Source organism: Epargyreus clarus, unplaced genomic scaffold (assembly GCF_041222505.1).
Source record: "Epargyreus clarus isolate Ecla_fem2 unplaced genomic scaffold, WU_Ecla_fem_2.2 ptg000017l, whole genome shotgun sequence".
Taxonomy (NCBI): domain Eukaryota; kingdom Metazoa; phylum Arthropoda; class Insecta; order Lepidoptera; family Hesperiidae; genus Epargyreus; species Epargyreus clarus.
Window position 1 is genome coordinate 6,546,222 of NW_027332225.1, and position 16,054 is coordinate 6,562,275.

Sequence of the window (16,054 nt, forward strand, 5' to 3'; positions counted from 1 at the left end):
TTTTTTATTAATAAATAGCCCTTTTTTCGAAAAAGTGATCAATATAAGGCATATATAATACGTATACTAATTCATTACAACACTTTCCCAAAAAGTGTCAAGTAGCCAATTACATGCATTATAATGTATTCATAATATTAACTTCCTATTATATTTCTATTTCCCTTCTATTAAATACCTACATTCCGCACTTTTAATGGCCCCAGATAGTTTTAGTAGTCTTCTGTCCCTTACCATCCTTTAAACCAGAACAGAACAGATATAAAACTGTTAATATAAGGCAGCAATAGGTGTGGCATTGGTGTCTCTAGTCGCAACACATAGGGTTCTACCCCTAATAAAAATAAATTCCACTGTAAATTAAATAAGTAAGAGAAAGTAAAACTAAGCATGTTTTTTTCGACACTTTATTTCACATTCATAACTTTAGATATTTAAGCACTACAACTAAAAGCTGGTGTATTTAATTATACTTTCGGGTAATATGTATCTTCAAACTTCTTTCTGCACCTTGGATATGGCCTCAAGACTTTCGGAATATATGGAGGTAGGTGATCATCTAATCTTCTTATAAATGGATTGATACCCAACTCAAATGGTCTCCTCTTACGTTCAAAGAATCTTGTTTGATGTTCAATTTTGTATATCTTCTCCCATAAGTAAATTTCAGGAGTTAAGTAGTGTCTTGGTCTATTGGAGATTATACGCTTGAATGTTTCCTCTAACCAACATCTTTTCTTATCGTCTTCTATGTCGGCTACAACTTGTTCTTCTGAATTCAGGAAAGGTTTCATTTCGTGCTTACGCTCTTGAGGTTCATTGAGATAAAATTGGACTAACATTTTCAAAGCATCTTCATTTAAGCCTTTTACTTTTCCATTTTCTATTGTTTCATATAATTTAAGTGGTTTAGTACCATAGCAGATATTGTGTTTGGGATTTTCTTTCATTTTCTGATCATGCATTTCAATTGTATTCAATTGATATACATACAAAGATAAAAGCTGTCCATTAGTTATAACTGTTTGGGTCACTAATGGATATGTGATATCATTGTAGGTGGTAAACCCTTGGTAGTTTGCTTGAGCTAACAACCACCCAAAGCTAGCTTTCATAGCTTGGCAATGCAAAGCTTCTAAATTATCCTCCTCACCATAAGATTTTTCTCTAGTTGTGATATGGGCTCGACCATGGTAAGATAGGAGACCAAATTCATCATAATCTCCGGGCCAATAACCTGGAATTTGAATAGTTTTATCATGAGATGGGAAATAAAACATTATTTACAGTTATGAAATACATGAGTAGCAAAATGGCCCAAATGTGTTTAACCCCAAACTTTGTACTACAATTGTAACACAGGCATTTGCTGAGGTTCTATCAACATTCATTACAGCCATTTACTAATTTAGCAAGGATTATGAAAATTGATGATGCTTCCGAATAGAACAGAACTTTAAAAAAAATTCAGTTATTTCAAAATCAGATATTTAACTTTACTTATTTGCATGAAGTATTACCTGGAATGTTGGTGCCATGTCTGAATTCCGCCAAGTATCCAACTCTTTCAGGAGCAGTTGTGTACTGCTGAACATTAAATTCTGCATTGCTTACTTGTTCATAGGGTATGATTGGCTTCAATGGCATAGTGTTCCTTATTGTAAGAAGTGGATGACCTGCAATAAACATTAAGTTTTTTTTTTATGTAATTTATTTTCTCTAATTAATATATTGCTTTAGAAGATATTGCACATAATTTATTTACTTAAAATAAAGGTGAAGATGCCTCTCAGAGACATGTATTTATGTTTGAGAACTTGTTTTTATGAATTCTGGTGTATGTGTAAGTTATATACACATAATTATTTTGAAGTATCTTAGGCCTGGAAATTGTAAGTCAGATCGCAGACCTGAGAGGCTGAGTTTCAACCACAAGGTTATCACTGCTAATGTAATACATATTTTTTAAATTCACACCTAATCACTGCTAGACATAGTATTGTTTTAAATAAGACCACTATCATATATTTCTTGCTACATTAGTAGTAACTGTTAAGTATCTTTACTGAAATGAAATAAAATATATTTTGTATAGGCCAACGACGGCACTTACAAATTGTCAGTTACAATATTTTTCTTAAACTACTACCGGATCGGAACTCGACCTCTACTGAGAAGATCCAGTAAGAAACTCAGAGGGTTTCCTTTTTTTTTAACAATAATTATTCTCTTTTTTTTTACTATTTGATGAAATGGAAAATATCAAAATACTCTTACCTATATACTGAATTGGCCTATCAATTGGTGAATATTCATTTTCTTTCAATTTTCTAAACTGTTTTCTCCATTTTTGTACACGTGAGGGTATGTCAACACCACCGACAAACCAAAATGCTTCATGACGAGGATCATAATCTACCTGTAGTGAATTTTTTATTAGTAAAATGTGAGAACAATTGAACCTAGTTATGCAAAATAGATTCAACCACAAAAAGTAGCTTATGAGAAAATAGGTCTTTTAGTAAAAGTTAAATTGCTTAATTTATGGTTGGTATCACTGATATCTGTATATTTCAAAAGAAAGGTTAGCTTGAATTTTTAGCATATATGACAGTTGATGTGGAGATGCCATTTGTGATAGTAACTAAAAAAAAACGGTTTTTGTGGGTTGGATCCATTTTGCATAACTACATCCAATTAAGTAATACAATATACCTTCTTCTATGCATTGAGCTTAGACTTTTACTACTTTTAATTACTTATTTTACTACTTTTAAGAATACTTACAATTTTTTTCAACTTATAACAAACATCCACTATACATTACAATATAAAATTTGTTAAATGCAAAACATAAGAATGAAAAATCAATACAACATTTTCTTTCAAATTTACTTAGTAAAACCAACTTAGCCAAATAATAGGAAGCAAGCGAAAATAATACCTGTGAAGATAACATGTGAGAAACTTTGTCACTTAAATTGTTCATAATAATTCTGTTGATTTGCTTCACAATCCTTTTAGTTAAATTAATCTCTTTTTCTTGCACACTATCTCTTATTAAATAAGGAGTGGTGTCATGCCTGGAAAAAAATATTTTTAAGTTTTTTTAATTACAAATCAAATCTGAAATTATATCCTATTTACATAAAGATAAGTTACAGAACAAGAAACTAGTTTTTCTTGGTTATTATGAGTTCTAATTTCTACAATAGACTTAACCGTAAAGAAGCTATTTTAAGTTTCTATAAGCTTCAATAAGTAAACTCACTCAGTATTTTCTGTTTCGATGGCAATAGAATCTTCAATCAGGTGTTTTATTTCTTTCACGACTGAATCTGCAAGTGGGCTGGTTTCAGAATACTCATCGGGGAGTTTATCTATAAGCTTGAAATGACTCCTCGTATAACATTGAACCATCGGCATAACATTGTAAGGTATAGAGTTCTCCTTAAACATAACACACTGCCAACCATAATAACGACGCATATTAAGCGCTATTTGTTTTTCTTCCACAGTATTTATTTCTTTTATTTTGTTATAAATAGATTCCCGTTTTCGTAATTTTCTATGCGCAAGGGACATGTCCAAAATAGGTGGATATACAGGAGTCTCGGTGTATTCATCTTCGACGGGTACTGCTACTTGAGAAAGATGCTTCACTTGTATTCTCTTTAGATGTGGAATTGTTCTGTGAACTTTTAATATGTTCATTTTTTTAATATCGCCATACGACACTTAAAAATATACAATTAACTAATTTTAGGTTATCGCTTATTCAGTACGTTCAGTCAAATGTCAATTTGTGTTTCATTTGACATTGACAGTTACAAGCATAAATTGATGTTTATTTTATTTCTTTGCATTCTCTTTTTTCAGCCTCCCAGCAAAACTTACAACTTTTTTATCATTTTATATTATGGTTTTATGGTATTTTTCATCAAATGTTAAGTTTATTTAATGTGTTAAGGTAAAGTTAATTTAATGAAATAATTTCAATAGTGAAGCAATAAATAATAATACTATTTTTTCGTGCTCTAAAAGAATTTTTTATTAGCTTGTTTTCCTAGAGACACTTAAAAACAAAGAGTATACAGATTAAAAAGATACATTATTTGACGTATTTATTTAATAACCAAAGACAACGAAATCTTTGTTTCACGTTATTTTCAATTACGTAGGTATACTAATTCAAGTGAAATTTCATAATATTTTGAGATATTGCTTTATTAGAATATTAGATTAGAACACGATATATATTGTACAAAATTTCGCTGTGAGCTTAGTAATTTACAAATTGTCTGTGGAAATTAAGCTGATGCAACGTTTTGACATCTCTACCACCTGCCAAATTGTCTTGTAACTCTAACCAACATCCGAGATTTTATTAAAGTTCCTCGTGTATAATTTAATAATAAATCATGGATGAAGATATGTGTTTCGATCCTTCGTTAAAGAAAAAGAAGAAGAAGAAGACTGGTTTCGACATGGATGCTGCTATGGCCGGTGAAACAGGCGAAAGTACAAGCATGGAAGCGCCCGCCGAGGCGGGTGACGTCGACGTACCCGAGGACGACAACCTCGATTTAGACAACTTCGGGAAAAAGAAGAAGAAGAAAAAGAAGACCTTCTTCAATCTAGAAGAGTTGGAGAGTTCGTTGCCCGAAACGAAGGAAGAGAAACCTCCCACGGAAGAGCCGGAAGAGCCACAAGAAGAGGTGATCGACGATCTCGATCTAGACATCGACTTCACCAAAACAAAGAAGAAGAAAAAGAAGAAAAACATCGACGAGCTGGTACTCGAAGATGATATCCGAGATGATGATCAGGAGAATGTGGAAGACCAACACGGGGACTGGGTGGGCAGCGACCGGGACTACACGTACGATGAGCTCCTGGAACGTGTGTTCGACATTATGCGCGAGAAAAACCCCACTATGGTCTCCGGCAAGAAACAGAAGTTTATCATGAGACCTCCGCAAGTTGTCAGAATTGGTACAAAGAAGACGTCGTTTGCAAACTTCACTGAAATTTGCAAAACTCTACATCGACAGCCCAAACATTTACTAGATTTTCTGTTGGCCGAGTTGGGAACTAGTGGCTCAGTGGACGGCAACAGTCAGCTTATCATCAAGGGACGTTTCCAGCAGAAACAAATAGAAAATGTGTTACGTCGTTATATCAAGGAATATGTCACTTGTCATACATGTCGTTCCCCTGACACAATTCTTCAGAAAGATACCAGACTATTCTTCCTTCAATGTGAAACCTGTGGATCCCGTTGCTCCGTAGCAAGTATCAAATCTGGTTTCCAGGCTGTTACTGGAAAACGTGCTGCCATGCGTGCAAAGACTGCATAGAATATTAGTGCTTAGTGTTAATCAATTTTACAGTTGAGATCTGGGGTACATGCAGTTAATTTTTCACTTCAATATGATCGTTTCCTTTATTTCAGCTGTAAATCTGGTGCTTAGTGATGTGTTCAATTTGTTGCAGAATTATAAATTAATTTATTTAGGAGAGTGTACATAACTACCTATGAAATCGAAGTATGTAAGAAATATAATTTATTTATGTGTAAATTTGAAGTAATTAACTACAAATAACAATGCGTAATAACTGAGTTGCAACATTATGATCAAGTACCAGTTAGTCACAAACATTTTCAAGGTTAAGGGTTATCTGTGTTGTATTAATAATATTAAATTCTATGTTGATTTCTGGATGTACCCCTTTCTTATCCCACTATGTTTATGTATAGCTCACATCTGTATTATTCTCATTGATACACAATGTTTTTATAAATGTTGTTTTATTCTGCCTGTCCCAATTAACAAGTGTTTAAATGAAAAAGTTCTTGTTTATACAGAAAAATATTTATTAATATTTAATAAAAATAAAATATATGTATATTTGTAATTCTTAATATAAACAAACTCCTTTATTCATGCACATAGATAAAAGCTCTCTTACTATTTCTGTATCAATTGTTAGAAATAATTTGCTGATTATAATTTAGATCAACAGCTTTATTGAGACTATCAGCATACAAACTTAGTCGTTGAGTCATTGTGAAGCCCCACTTGTCTTTTATCTGTCGGCACATGTTCAAATCAAGTTTTGCAATTAGTACACCATCTCTGACTCTGGACAGACCAGGAGTTCTGGTACCATCAGGAGCAGTGACGTAACTAGATCCATAGAAATGTCCAAATTCTTTATGTGCAGGTTTTCCATCCCCAGAAGTGAACTCATTAGGGAATGTTTCAGTCCCCACTCTGTTAATAGCACAAGTGAAATAGCTATTTGCTATAGCAGCATTACGAGCTTCAATGCCCCATAAATGTTCACTCAGTCCAGCTACAGTTGCTGATGGATTGAAAACAATCTCTGCCCCGTTTATTCCGAACATCATCCAGTTTTGAGGATGATGACGACCATAGCAAATGTTAATGGCAATCTTCCCAAATGTAGTGTCAAAAACTGGATGACCAGTATTGCCTTCAAGATAGTAAGTAGACTCATTAAAATCTCCCACTCGTGGAATGTGATTCTTCCTGTGTTTGCCAATCACTTTTCCTGACTCATTAATAACAACAGCTGTGTTCCAAATGACGTCACCATGGGCTGTATCTCGTTCTAGAATTGGAGATATGATAACTACTCCATGCTGTGCAGCTAACTGCTTTAGAAATAAAATGCTTGCACCTTCTTCAGCGGATTCTGCAAATTCGCACCATGGCTGCTTTTCCCGAGTACAAAAAGCGAAAGGCATGCTCCATGCTTCTTGTAAACATATAATATTTGCACCTTCATTAACACCAGTTTCTATCATCTTCCTAACCTTTACGAAAATAGCCTCCCGTTGTTTATCAATCGGGAATATATCAGTGGGTATAGCTATTGAATGTTGAATTATACCGACGCGAACAATACGTGGCCTTCTAGTGTGTTCTACTTGAGAGGGAAATTCATATGAAGCGATGTCAAAATTATTGTGGTGTGCATATAATTTACTGGCAGCTTTAATCTCTATTTTTTTATGATCTCGTCTTCCGTAGTAAATCCTGTTGAATTCTAGTAAAGCGGGACCCTTTAAGGAGTTTTCTATGAGTTCGTCAAAACTTTCAAGTTCCAATGTTACTGGATTTGAAGAAATATATTTCTCTTGATTGGACATTATTGTTATATTCAATTTATTTGCAACTTCGATATCTTGCGCACTTACCGGACGTACGTTCTCTAGAAGCAAGAGAGTAGATTGGTTTATGTCTAGAAGTATCAAACTATTATCAAATCATTATCATTAATTAACTGTCAACATTCAACAATATCCAGTATCCAGGGGCAGGGTTGTCAACTGTACATTTTTTTCCTTGTAGATTAACCTTCGATCACTAATAAGAACTAGTGATCGAAGAGATAAACCTTCGATCACTAATAAGAACTAAACGGATAAAAATGATAAAATGTTGTATTGCCTTTTAAATCTCATACATTCCATATTATAAGCGAATAAATCTTAAATGTGTATTTATCAGCTAAAACCATTCAATTATACAATCTGTGATGTATATTGTATATCAGCAAAAATTACTAATCTATGGCGAAAATAAATATAGTTTCGAAAAATAAAAAACACGCTTTTTTGATAAAATCAACTAAAAAGTAAAAAATAATCTTGCTCCATTTATCAGTTTTCGAAAAGCACCCCACACTTTTTCCACAATTATACGTTTTACTGTTCCTTAATTGATTCCTGTATTGAAGATTATTTTTTACTTTTTAGTTGATTTTATCATAAAAACGTGTTTTTTAGTTTTTTAAACTATATTTATTTTTAGTATTTGTTATTATAGCGACCACCATTATGCATGCTTTATAAAAATTAAGTGTCTATCTATTACGGTTTAAGAGATAAAGCCCTGTGACACACGAACAGAGAGGGTTTCGTTTTACCCTGTGAGTACGGAATCCTAACAATCAATCTAGTAACTTGCGATGAACTTTCTCTAAGGCGCTCGAATAATCTCGCCTCGAAAATCGTGAATTCTGGGGATGATGATAAGGACAATGGTACAAAATTATTTAAATCGTGTATTGTCATCGGTTTTTGATAATTCTTCAAAATGTTGAATTAAACTGAACGTTCAAAGTGGATAGAAATCGGGTTCAAAGATTCCGTTACATAGTTACATACATACAACCCAAGCTAATAAAAAATAAAAAACGTCAGGATCAAAGAATCTGTGAAATGTATATGTGGTATATAACGCTGTTCTGATTTCTGTACAACAGCTAAAGTGTTGCTAGGTTGGGATTTGAATCGTCCCTGTAGTTCCGGGACCAGAATGGGCCTACGGTATCCCCTGCCTGTCGTAAGAGGCGACTAAAAGAGAAGACTGCGGTTGCGTTCCTTTGTTGCGTTGCGAACCGGGATCTTCTTCCTCCTTTACGCAGCGCCGAGGACAGCCACCGGAGGGGTTTCAGTGCGGTAAAAGTCCCACATAACCCCGTGTCACTTTCATGGCACCACTTGAAGGTTTACCGTTCGTCAATAAAAAAAAATTGGGATTCAACAGGATTCGATGAGTTTGGTTATCACTTCACTCCGCCGCCACCACCGCGTTATTGGAAAGGTAGCAAAATCTAGCTAGCAGTACTGATAAACATGAAATAAACCGTGATGTAAAAATAGCCGAAAGACAAGAATCTAAGGCCATAGAAATAATATCAAAAGCAACTGACATATATGTCATTTATAGATGATAGATTGAATTCACAATTCACATGAGAGTATATTGGATTGGATTATGGTGCTCCGTATGGCCGTGTATATGGATTGTGGATTAATTTCATTCAAGCAAAGTCGTATTTCGTACAAATTTGCAAAATTGCACTAAATTATTACGTTAAATTAACAAAACTACAGGTCGTGTAATTTGCACTAAGTACTGAGTGACAAAGTATCTCATGTGTTTTGGTTACGTTTGTTATTTAAACATTTAATAAAGATTGGTTTGTTCTACTTGATTTTATGTATATCTTGTAATTGGTTAATAAACTGACGCTACAATGAACGTGTTACCTGCTCAGCCGACTGGTATTCAAAGTACAGCGGGCGCAGTGCCTATTCGCAATGAAAAGGGTAAGTTTAAGTGACAACAAAATTTATGTAATTTAAAGTTAGAATAAGGCTGGGTACATTCCACCAATTCCAAATACAGCAGGACGATTACTTGAAATTGATGACAAATTACTAATGCATAGAAATAATTAAGAGATTCATAGAAAATACTAGTAAGCCCTTGGATTTGGCCCTTCAAATTAAACACAACAATGATGCCAAAATGCTGTAACAGGCTTAATAGTCTCTTCCTTTTGTCTTCAAGGAGTTGAAATGGTCCTTGAAATGTTTACATTGTTAACGTTACATTCATACTTTTTATACATATTCACAGGTGAAATTTCTATGCAAAAGGTGAAAGTACAGAGGTATATATCAGGTAAAAAACCAGATTATGCCCAAGGTGCTTCATCTTCAGAAGAGTCAGATGCTGAAGATTTTATCGAACAACAGAGGCCTGAGAGGAAACATGTCTTACCACAAGTTATTGTTCGTAAAGAAGACCAACATAGTGATTCAGAGAAAGAGGTATTTATAAGATTTTATTTTTGCTTTATGGTAGCAGACGAGCATGCAGTCCACCTGATGGTAAGTGGCTACTGCCACCCATGGACATCTGTAATCAACCAACAGGTAGGCTTAGTTATTCCTTCCTGAGGTCGGCCACACATGCACCGCTACCGCTGAGGCTTAAGCTGGAACGATTCAGAAAATTATGTCACCCTTATCACACCCTTCAAACCAGAACACAGCAGCGCTTAACTTTGTTATGAGGCAGAAATAGGGGTGGCGGTGGTGCCGCCGGAGTTGAACCACGAAGTGTTCTATCACCTTCAAGATATAATATTTCACTTAACATTAATAATTTATGTTTATATAAACTTTATGTAAATAAAGGGTAAGTTAGGTAGGTGCTAGAACAATAATAATGTAAGTACGTATACCAGGCATTTGTACCAGGAATACCTCCAATATCTGCTCATTACCAGTATTGCACTAACTCGATTGTGCAGATTTTACAGTTATTACAGGAAATTCAATTCGATTTCTTTGGATTGTTTGACAATTGTGAAGTGTTTTTATACTCTTTATAAGTCATTAAAATAATAATAATGATCTCAAATGCATCATATTACACTAAATAGTAAACATCTTAAAATGAGTAGGTACTAAGATTTTAAAACAAATATCCGTCCACAAACACAGTACTTCTTTTCTTAAAGATCTCTCAGGTATGCACAATTCCTCAAAATGTTTTCCTTCATCCTTAAAGCAAGTGATAAATTAGTGGTGCATGCCTGGAATTCAAACCAGAGAACCCTCAATTGAGAGGCAGAATTTTAACCAATAGGCTAAGATTGCTTGTACAAAAGAAGTGAACATACTTAATATTTCAAGAAGTTCTTAAGAGTAAACTGTAATATCAGATTACACTAATTATATCTATTATTGCTTTTGCAGACAGATGACCCTCGTCTCCGACGGCTTCGTATGGCGGCACACTCACCACCACGCCGCGCTGAGCACAAACCAGAGATAATTGACGCGGAGCCTGAACAGGAATCGGAAACAAGTGAGGAAGAAGCTCGGCATAGTTCGGAGAGCGAGGATGAACTGGATGAAGAGGAAATTGAAAGGAGGCGGCTGGCCCTCAAAGCTAAACTTGCTGCTAGGTAGTATTTCCTCACTAATTTTAATGTTATCATCATCATCATCATCCCATTACTGTCCCACTGCTGCGCTGGCCAAGTGCATATTGGTAGACTTTACATACCTTTAAGATTTATTCGTCTTTTTTTTATAAATCTCAGGTATGCAGGTTCCCTCATGATGTTTTCCTTTACTGTTTTAGCAAGTGATAATTAATTTCTAATACGCTCGTAATTTCAAAAAATCAGAGGTAGGTAGGATTTAAACCTCAGACCCCTCGATTGAAAGGCCGAGTTTCTTGCTACCACTGCCTTACAATGTTAAATCACTAGAATTTGAAGTATATGAGAATGTTGTAGAAGAGGGTTAAATTCAATAATTCTTATTTTTTGGATCAAATCATCACCCTCAGCATTATCATGGCACAATAATACAAAACACGGTTATTTTCCAAATAGTATTTGTTCGATCACCTCATGACTCCTTCCAGCAGTTTTCGCAATTCCTTATACTTTTGGATACCCATTTATGTGCACTTAAAAAACTCACATTGTATACTTCGGTACCACTACAGAAGTAGCGAACAGTACAATAGAACCATACTATTTCTTCACCAATAGATAGCTACATACATACATATTACATTACCAGTATTATGGAGAAACATATATGTAAATGTTTCATCAGTGTATATGAACATAATTTATGTGTTTCTAGGTAATATATTTATAAGTGCATGTTACAAATTTCAGAGAAGCAGAAAAGGAAGTATTGGGTAGAGTTGATGATGAAGAAATGTTGGATGGTGATAAAGAAGAGAGTGGTTCATCTGACACTGAGTATACTGACAGTGAAGAAGATACAGGTATTGAACAATACCATTTACTCATATTACTCTCTACATTTACTTATATGTATATTACTAATACTTCTACTTACTGCACCGTAAGTTTTTTTTTAAATAATATAGGAGGCTGCTCCTCCTATATTGTTAAAAAAAAAACTTATGGTCTTAAGCATGCAGTCCACCTGATGGTAAGTGATGGTAATTCTTTTTGAGGTCACCCACAGATGCACCGCTACCCCTGAGGACTAGGCTGGAACGAGTCGGAAAAGTATGTCTCCCTTGCCACACCCTGCAAACCAGAACACAGCAGCATTTAACACTGCTGTTATGAGGCAGAGATAGGTGTGGCAGTATGATAAATCACGATAAAGGATTGAATTAATCTAACATTTGTTGTATGCTTGTGACTTGTGATTAGTTAAACTCCATACATATCATCACTGGAAAGTCTAAAACTCTAACATGCAAAGGGGCTTATTTGTGTATTAGTCTTTTACCTTATCCAGTGACGATATGAATAATCAGAATTTTACTTTATTGAAAGAGTTATGATTTCTTACTTTTACTTATAAACAAATTTTCACTTTAGGTCCTAGAGTTAAGCCAGTATTTGTAAGAGCTTCGGAAAGGATGACAGTGCAAGAGCGTGAACGTAAAGTAAAATTGCAGAAGAAAGAAGAATCTGAAGCTAGGAAAGAAAAGGAGGAGAGAAGACGGGAGGCTTTAAAACTAGTCGAAGAAACAATTCGTTCGGAACAGAGGAATACTCAGGTTTTAATTTTTTAATTAATATACAGGATTATAAAATGAGTATTACTATAACATCAGAGTAAATGTTATTGAGGTACTTATAGAGGAGTTAAAAACATTCTAGCCAATCTGCATTGGAGCCTCCCGCAATTGTGAGAAGAAAGCAATAAGGTTGTTCCCTTTATTATTTTTAAAGGAACAATAGTATCTAACACAATAAATTATATGCATGCTATATATTATGCTATTTTCATTTATTTTATGGCCAACCAATCAAGAAATATTGACACTGTGGAGACCACTGCTCATGCACTACTACCCACTACTGAAATATTCAGTGGCACTGACATATAAAGGGTACAGTGTTTGTTATCAGTATAGATTACTTTAAATGAATTCAATTGTACCTATAAACTTGAAACAGTAATTTACTAATCATAACTGAATGTACATTGCAGTCTGAACAAAAGGAGAGCAACATCAACGACGTATGCACCGATGATGACAATGATGAACTAGAATACGAGGCGTGGAAGCTGCGTGAGATGAAGCGGATAAAACGTGACAAGGAAGAAAGAGAGGCGTAAGTGTTCTTCGTACTTTTTAAAGGCTTAGGGCAAATTCACTTTACATTTGCTGGATAATCTTTAAACATTCTTACAGTTTAGTGTGAACAGCAAGACTCGGTTGTTGGAGAATTGTTAAAGTATAGGGCTGAAGTAAGGTTGAAACTGATGAGTGTAGAATTAGACAGCCACAATGCGTTGGACATACGACGACTTCGGAATTTTGCATTGATTTTGGGTTGATCATAGAGATTTTCGGGTTAAAAATATTTAGCTAATAAACTCATTGTGACGTTTACATATGCGTCAGTATCCCTTCGAGATTTCATTATTCGGTTATACAGTTTTATATAAATACGTAAACAGTCCGTGAAAAGTTTTGAAAAATATATTTTTATGTTTTCATATTGTAAGAAAATGAAAATAGCTGTTATAAAGAACCTCTCTCTTTCAAGAAGAAATCTATTTATGGTATCGGCAACATAATGATGAAATTAATACGATTAATTGCAGCATGGAGAAGGAATTAATGGCCATCGAGAGGATGCGGAATTTGACGGAGGAGGAGCGGCGCATCGAGCAACGTATCAATCCGAAATTGGTCACAAACAAGGCCGTCAAGGGGAAATACAAGTTCTTACAGAAATATTATCACAGGTACCTATTTTATTATCATTTTGGGATATTGTTTTGCTGGTAATATAAAGTTATTAAAGTATGACATGCTTACATGAGGTTCATAACTTACTCTGAGAATCTTCGCTCTTATTTTATTGATACCAATCATTATATCCAAAATTGCCTACCAAAGATCAAAGTTTTACAATATTTAGTATGAACTGTCATTCCAAACCATTGGACAGATTTATTATTGATGATGGGTGTTAGTCGACAGAGGCAGCAACATATCTGTTATTTATTTTAGTTAGAAATTCAATCCTTTCTTTGGAGACTATTATTTACGGTATGGCAGTAACATAGTAACATCAGGTGAACTGCACATAACATACATAAATAAATTTTATTATTGTTTGTCAATTAATCCTTTAAACTTTACAGAGGTGCTTTCTACTTGGACAAGGAAGACGAGGTATTCAAACAGGACTTTTCTGGGCCTACATTGGATGATCACTTCGACAAGACTGTTCTGCCTAAGGTTAGTAAATCGCGATTTTTATGGGCAAGGCCAAAGGTCTTAAAGACCTTGACAAGTTTTGATGAAGTTTTATTTGTACTAATGATGACCATGGATGAAAAATCGAATCATCTTTGCCGGGTCCTCATGACTGAGGGTTGTGACCATTAAGAACAACCTTGTTAATAATGGCCGTCCAATCTAATCATCATCAATCCGTCATTATTCTATTGCTGGTCACCAGTTTCGTCTCATAAAGAGCAGAATTTAGGCCATAGTCCACCACTTTGGCCATGTAGACTTTACACACATATTTGAGAACTTTTAGAAATGTATGTTTTATATTTATATGTATAGCCTTTTTCACCATCAAACATGAGACAATAAACTTCGAATACTAATAATATGTTAATAATTTCAAGAAATCATTAATGAATGCCTTCAATAAGAATACAGAATCTTCAATTCTTTTTTGTTGCAGGTGATGCAAGTGAAGAAATTCGGTAGGTCTGGTCGCACGAAGTACACCCACTTGGTTGATCAGGATACTACCGAGTTCGATTCAGCGTGGAGCAACGAACGCGCTGCCGCCAAGCTGGCCAGCTACCGCGGCACCATGAAGCAGGTGTTCGACAGACCCACGGCCAAAAGGAAACATAACGTGTGATTGGCTGTTACACTTTATATATAAAGTGGCAGAACCCTTCGAGGTGCCTTTTAACAGTGCTAATGCTGCTGTGTTCTGGTTTGAAGGGTGTGGTAGGGGAGACATTCTTGTCCGAGGCGTTCCAGCTCAGTCCTCTGGGTTAGCAGCGCATCTGTGGCGACCACAGGTAGGAATATTTAATCCTATCTGAGGTTGATTACGGATGGCCATGGGCGGCAGTGGTGACTTACCAGCGGCAGTGAACCTTCAGATGGACATTATGCTCATTTGCTAATTCTATATTTAATAAAAAAAGTGTATCATTCTTGAAGGAGACGGAGGAGCACGAACATCTTGAAGGAGACTCACAATTGGAGGGGTTATGACCAACTCGTGTTAGATGTTATTAAATCGCCCATAAGGCCTCTGACAAACTTTTATAGTACCTAATGTAATAATAACGACCAAATGTGTCATTGTGGACACTTTAAAAAAAATATAAATAACATGTAGGTTTGTTAAGATTTAGCTCTTATTAAATACAATTTTAAACAGTAAATCTCGTTGTTATTTTTAACAAATACCTATATCTACACTATGTCGGGCCTTTAAAAATCTTTCCATTAGAGTTCTTGCCACTCATATAGTAGGGTCGTGGTGCTAATTATTGTTTAAATTCGACAAAACAATATTTTATAAATTACTTCATGATACATATAATACATTGAAAAATATGCATTCCATATTACTTCACGATACATAAAATACATTGAAAAATATGCATTCAAAGTTTTGTGAACTATGGAGTCAGTGCTTCTCAAACTGGCCGATGACATCCTCTTGTGGGCGTTAATGCCCTCGCAGTGAAAGACCCAGCACTGTTAGCTTTGTAAGGCATATAAATATGAGGACCTTGTTTTTTCCGGACCTATTTTAGAGAAAGATATTTTAATAATAACATTGGGCCGTAGATGAAATAAATCTGAAGATTTTCGACATAACTAATTTATAGACAACTGCATTATTTTCAAGTGTTGCCATACTATCGACCCCTTATTGAATATTAATTGTTGTCATTTGCTTTATTCTTAGCAAATTGTGGGTAGAACTAAAAAACCGCCACAATGTGTCGCGAACAGTTGTCATAGCGCACTTAGCCAGTTTATACGGATGTTCTGTATCTGTATATCCTCTCACCTACCTGAAATAGGCGTGTTACCGCGTGTGCCTTGTGAAGTGTAAAGTGAAGTAGAAATTACTCCTTAGCATACTAGGCTTGATGTAAGTGAGCTATAGCAAACATCATTAAATTCATTTGTACCCACACAATCGA

At 35.0% G+C, this 16,054-nt stretch overlaps 4 protein-coding genes across 4 annotated transcripts; 2 read left to right on the plus strand and 2 right to left on the minus strand.

Moving 5' to 3' along the window:
• Window positions 1–379: 379 nt before the first annotated feature.
• On the minus strand, window positions 380–3,813 carry mRpS30 (mitochondrial ribosomal protein S30). Its single transcript, XM_073081980.1, has 5 exons — window positions 3,272–3,813; window positions 2,945–3,083; window positions 2,278–2,419; window positions 1,521–1,676; window positions 380–1,237 (listed from the first exon to the last, which is right to left on the minus strand). The coding sequence occupies exons 1-5, from the start codon at window positions 3,712–3,714 to the stop codon at window positions 468–470; spliced, it is 1,650 nt and encodes a 549-aa protein (XP_072938081.1). The 5' UTR covers window positions 3,715–3,813; the 3' UTR covers window positions 380–467.
• A 608-nt stretch (window positions 3,814–4,421) lies between these two features.
• On the plus strand, window positions 4,422–5,805 carry eIF2beta (eukaryotic translation initiation factor 2 subunit beta). The gene has a single exon (XM_073082277.1). The coding sequence runs from the start codon at window positions 4,422–4,424 to the stop codon at window positions 5,358–5,360; it is 939 nt and encodes a 312-aa protein (XP_072938378.1). The 3' UTR covers window positions 5,361–5,805.
• On the minus strand, window positions 4,445–7,451 carry LOC140749227 (beta-ureidopropionase). The gene has a single exon (XM_073082275.1). The coding sequence runs from the start codon at window positions 7,178–7,180 to the stop codon at window positions 5,984–5,986; it is 1,197 nt and encodes a 398-aa protein (XP_072938376.1). The 5' UTR covers window positions 7,181–7,451; the 3' UTR covers window positions 4,445–5,983.
• Window positions 7,452–8,755: 1,304 nt separating this feature from the next.
• Window positions 8,756–14,969, plus strand: Mfap1 (Microfibril-associated protein 1). Its single transcript, XM_073082270.1, has 9 exons — window positions 8,756–9,148; window positions 9,462–9,655; window positions 10,589–10,800; window positions 11,530–11,642; window positions 12,214–12,395; window positions 12,833–12,957; window positions 13,454–13,597; window positions 14,000–14,096; window positions 14,557–14,969. Exons 1-9 carry the CDS (start codon window positions 9,076–9,078, stop codon window positions 14,740–14,742), a joined length of 1,326 nt encoding a protein of 441 aa, XP_072938371.1. The 5' UTR covers window positions 8,756–9,075; the 3' UTR covers window positions 14,743–14,969.
• The last annotated feature ends 1,085 nt before the right edge of the window (window positions 14,970–16,054 follow it).

Bases quoted from the DNA above. Each gene is read 5' to 3' on its own strand.
- LOC140749227 (XM_073082275.1), bottom strand. From the start codon at position 7,180: ATGTCCAATCAAGAGAAATATATTTCTTCAAATCCAGTAACATTGGAA.
- mRpS30 (XM_073081980.1), bottom strand. From the start codon at position 3,714: ATGAACATATTAAAAGTTCACAGAACAATTCCACATCTAAAGAGAATA. The intron at 2,420-2,944 runs GTATTATTTTCG...AATTCACTACAG, and splicing joins CTCACATGTTATCTTCACAG to GTAGATTATGATCCTCGTCA. The intron at 1,677-2,277 runs GTAAGAGTATTT...TGTTTATTGCAG, and splicing joins TAGGCCAATTCAGTATATAG to GTCATCCACTTCTTACAATA.
- Mfap1 (XM_073082270.1), top strand. From the start codon at position 9,076: ATGAACGTGTTACCTGCTCAGCCGACTGGTATTCAAAGTACAGCGGGC. The intron at 12,958-13,453 runs GTAAGTGTTCTT...GATTAATTGCAG, and splicing joins GACAAGGAAGAAAGAGAGGC to CATGGAGAAGGAATTAATGG. The intron at 14,097-14,556 runs GTTAGTAAATCG...TTTTTGTTGCAG, and splicing joins ACAAGACTGTTCTGCCTAAG to GTGATGCAAGTGAAGAAATT.
- eIF2beta (XM_073082277.1), top strand. From the start codon at position 4,422: ATGGATGAAGATATGTGTTTCGATCCTTCGTTAAAGAAAAAGAAGAAG.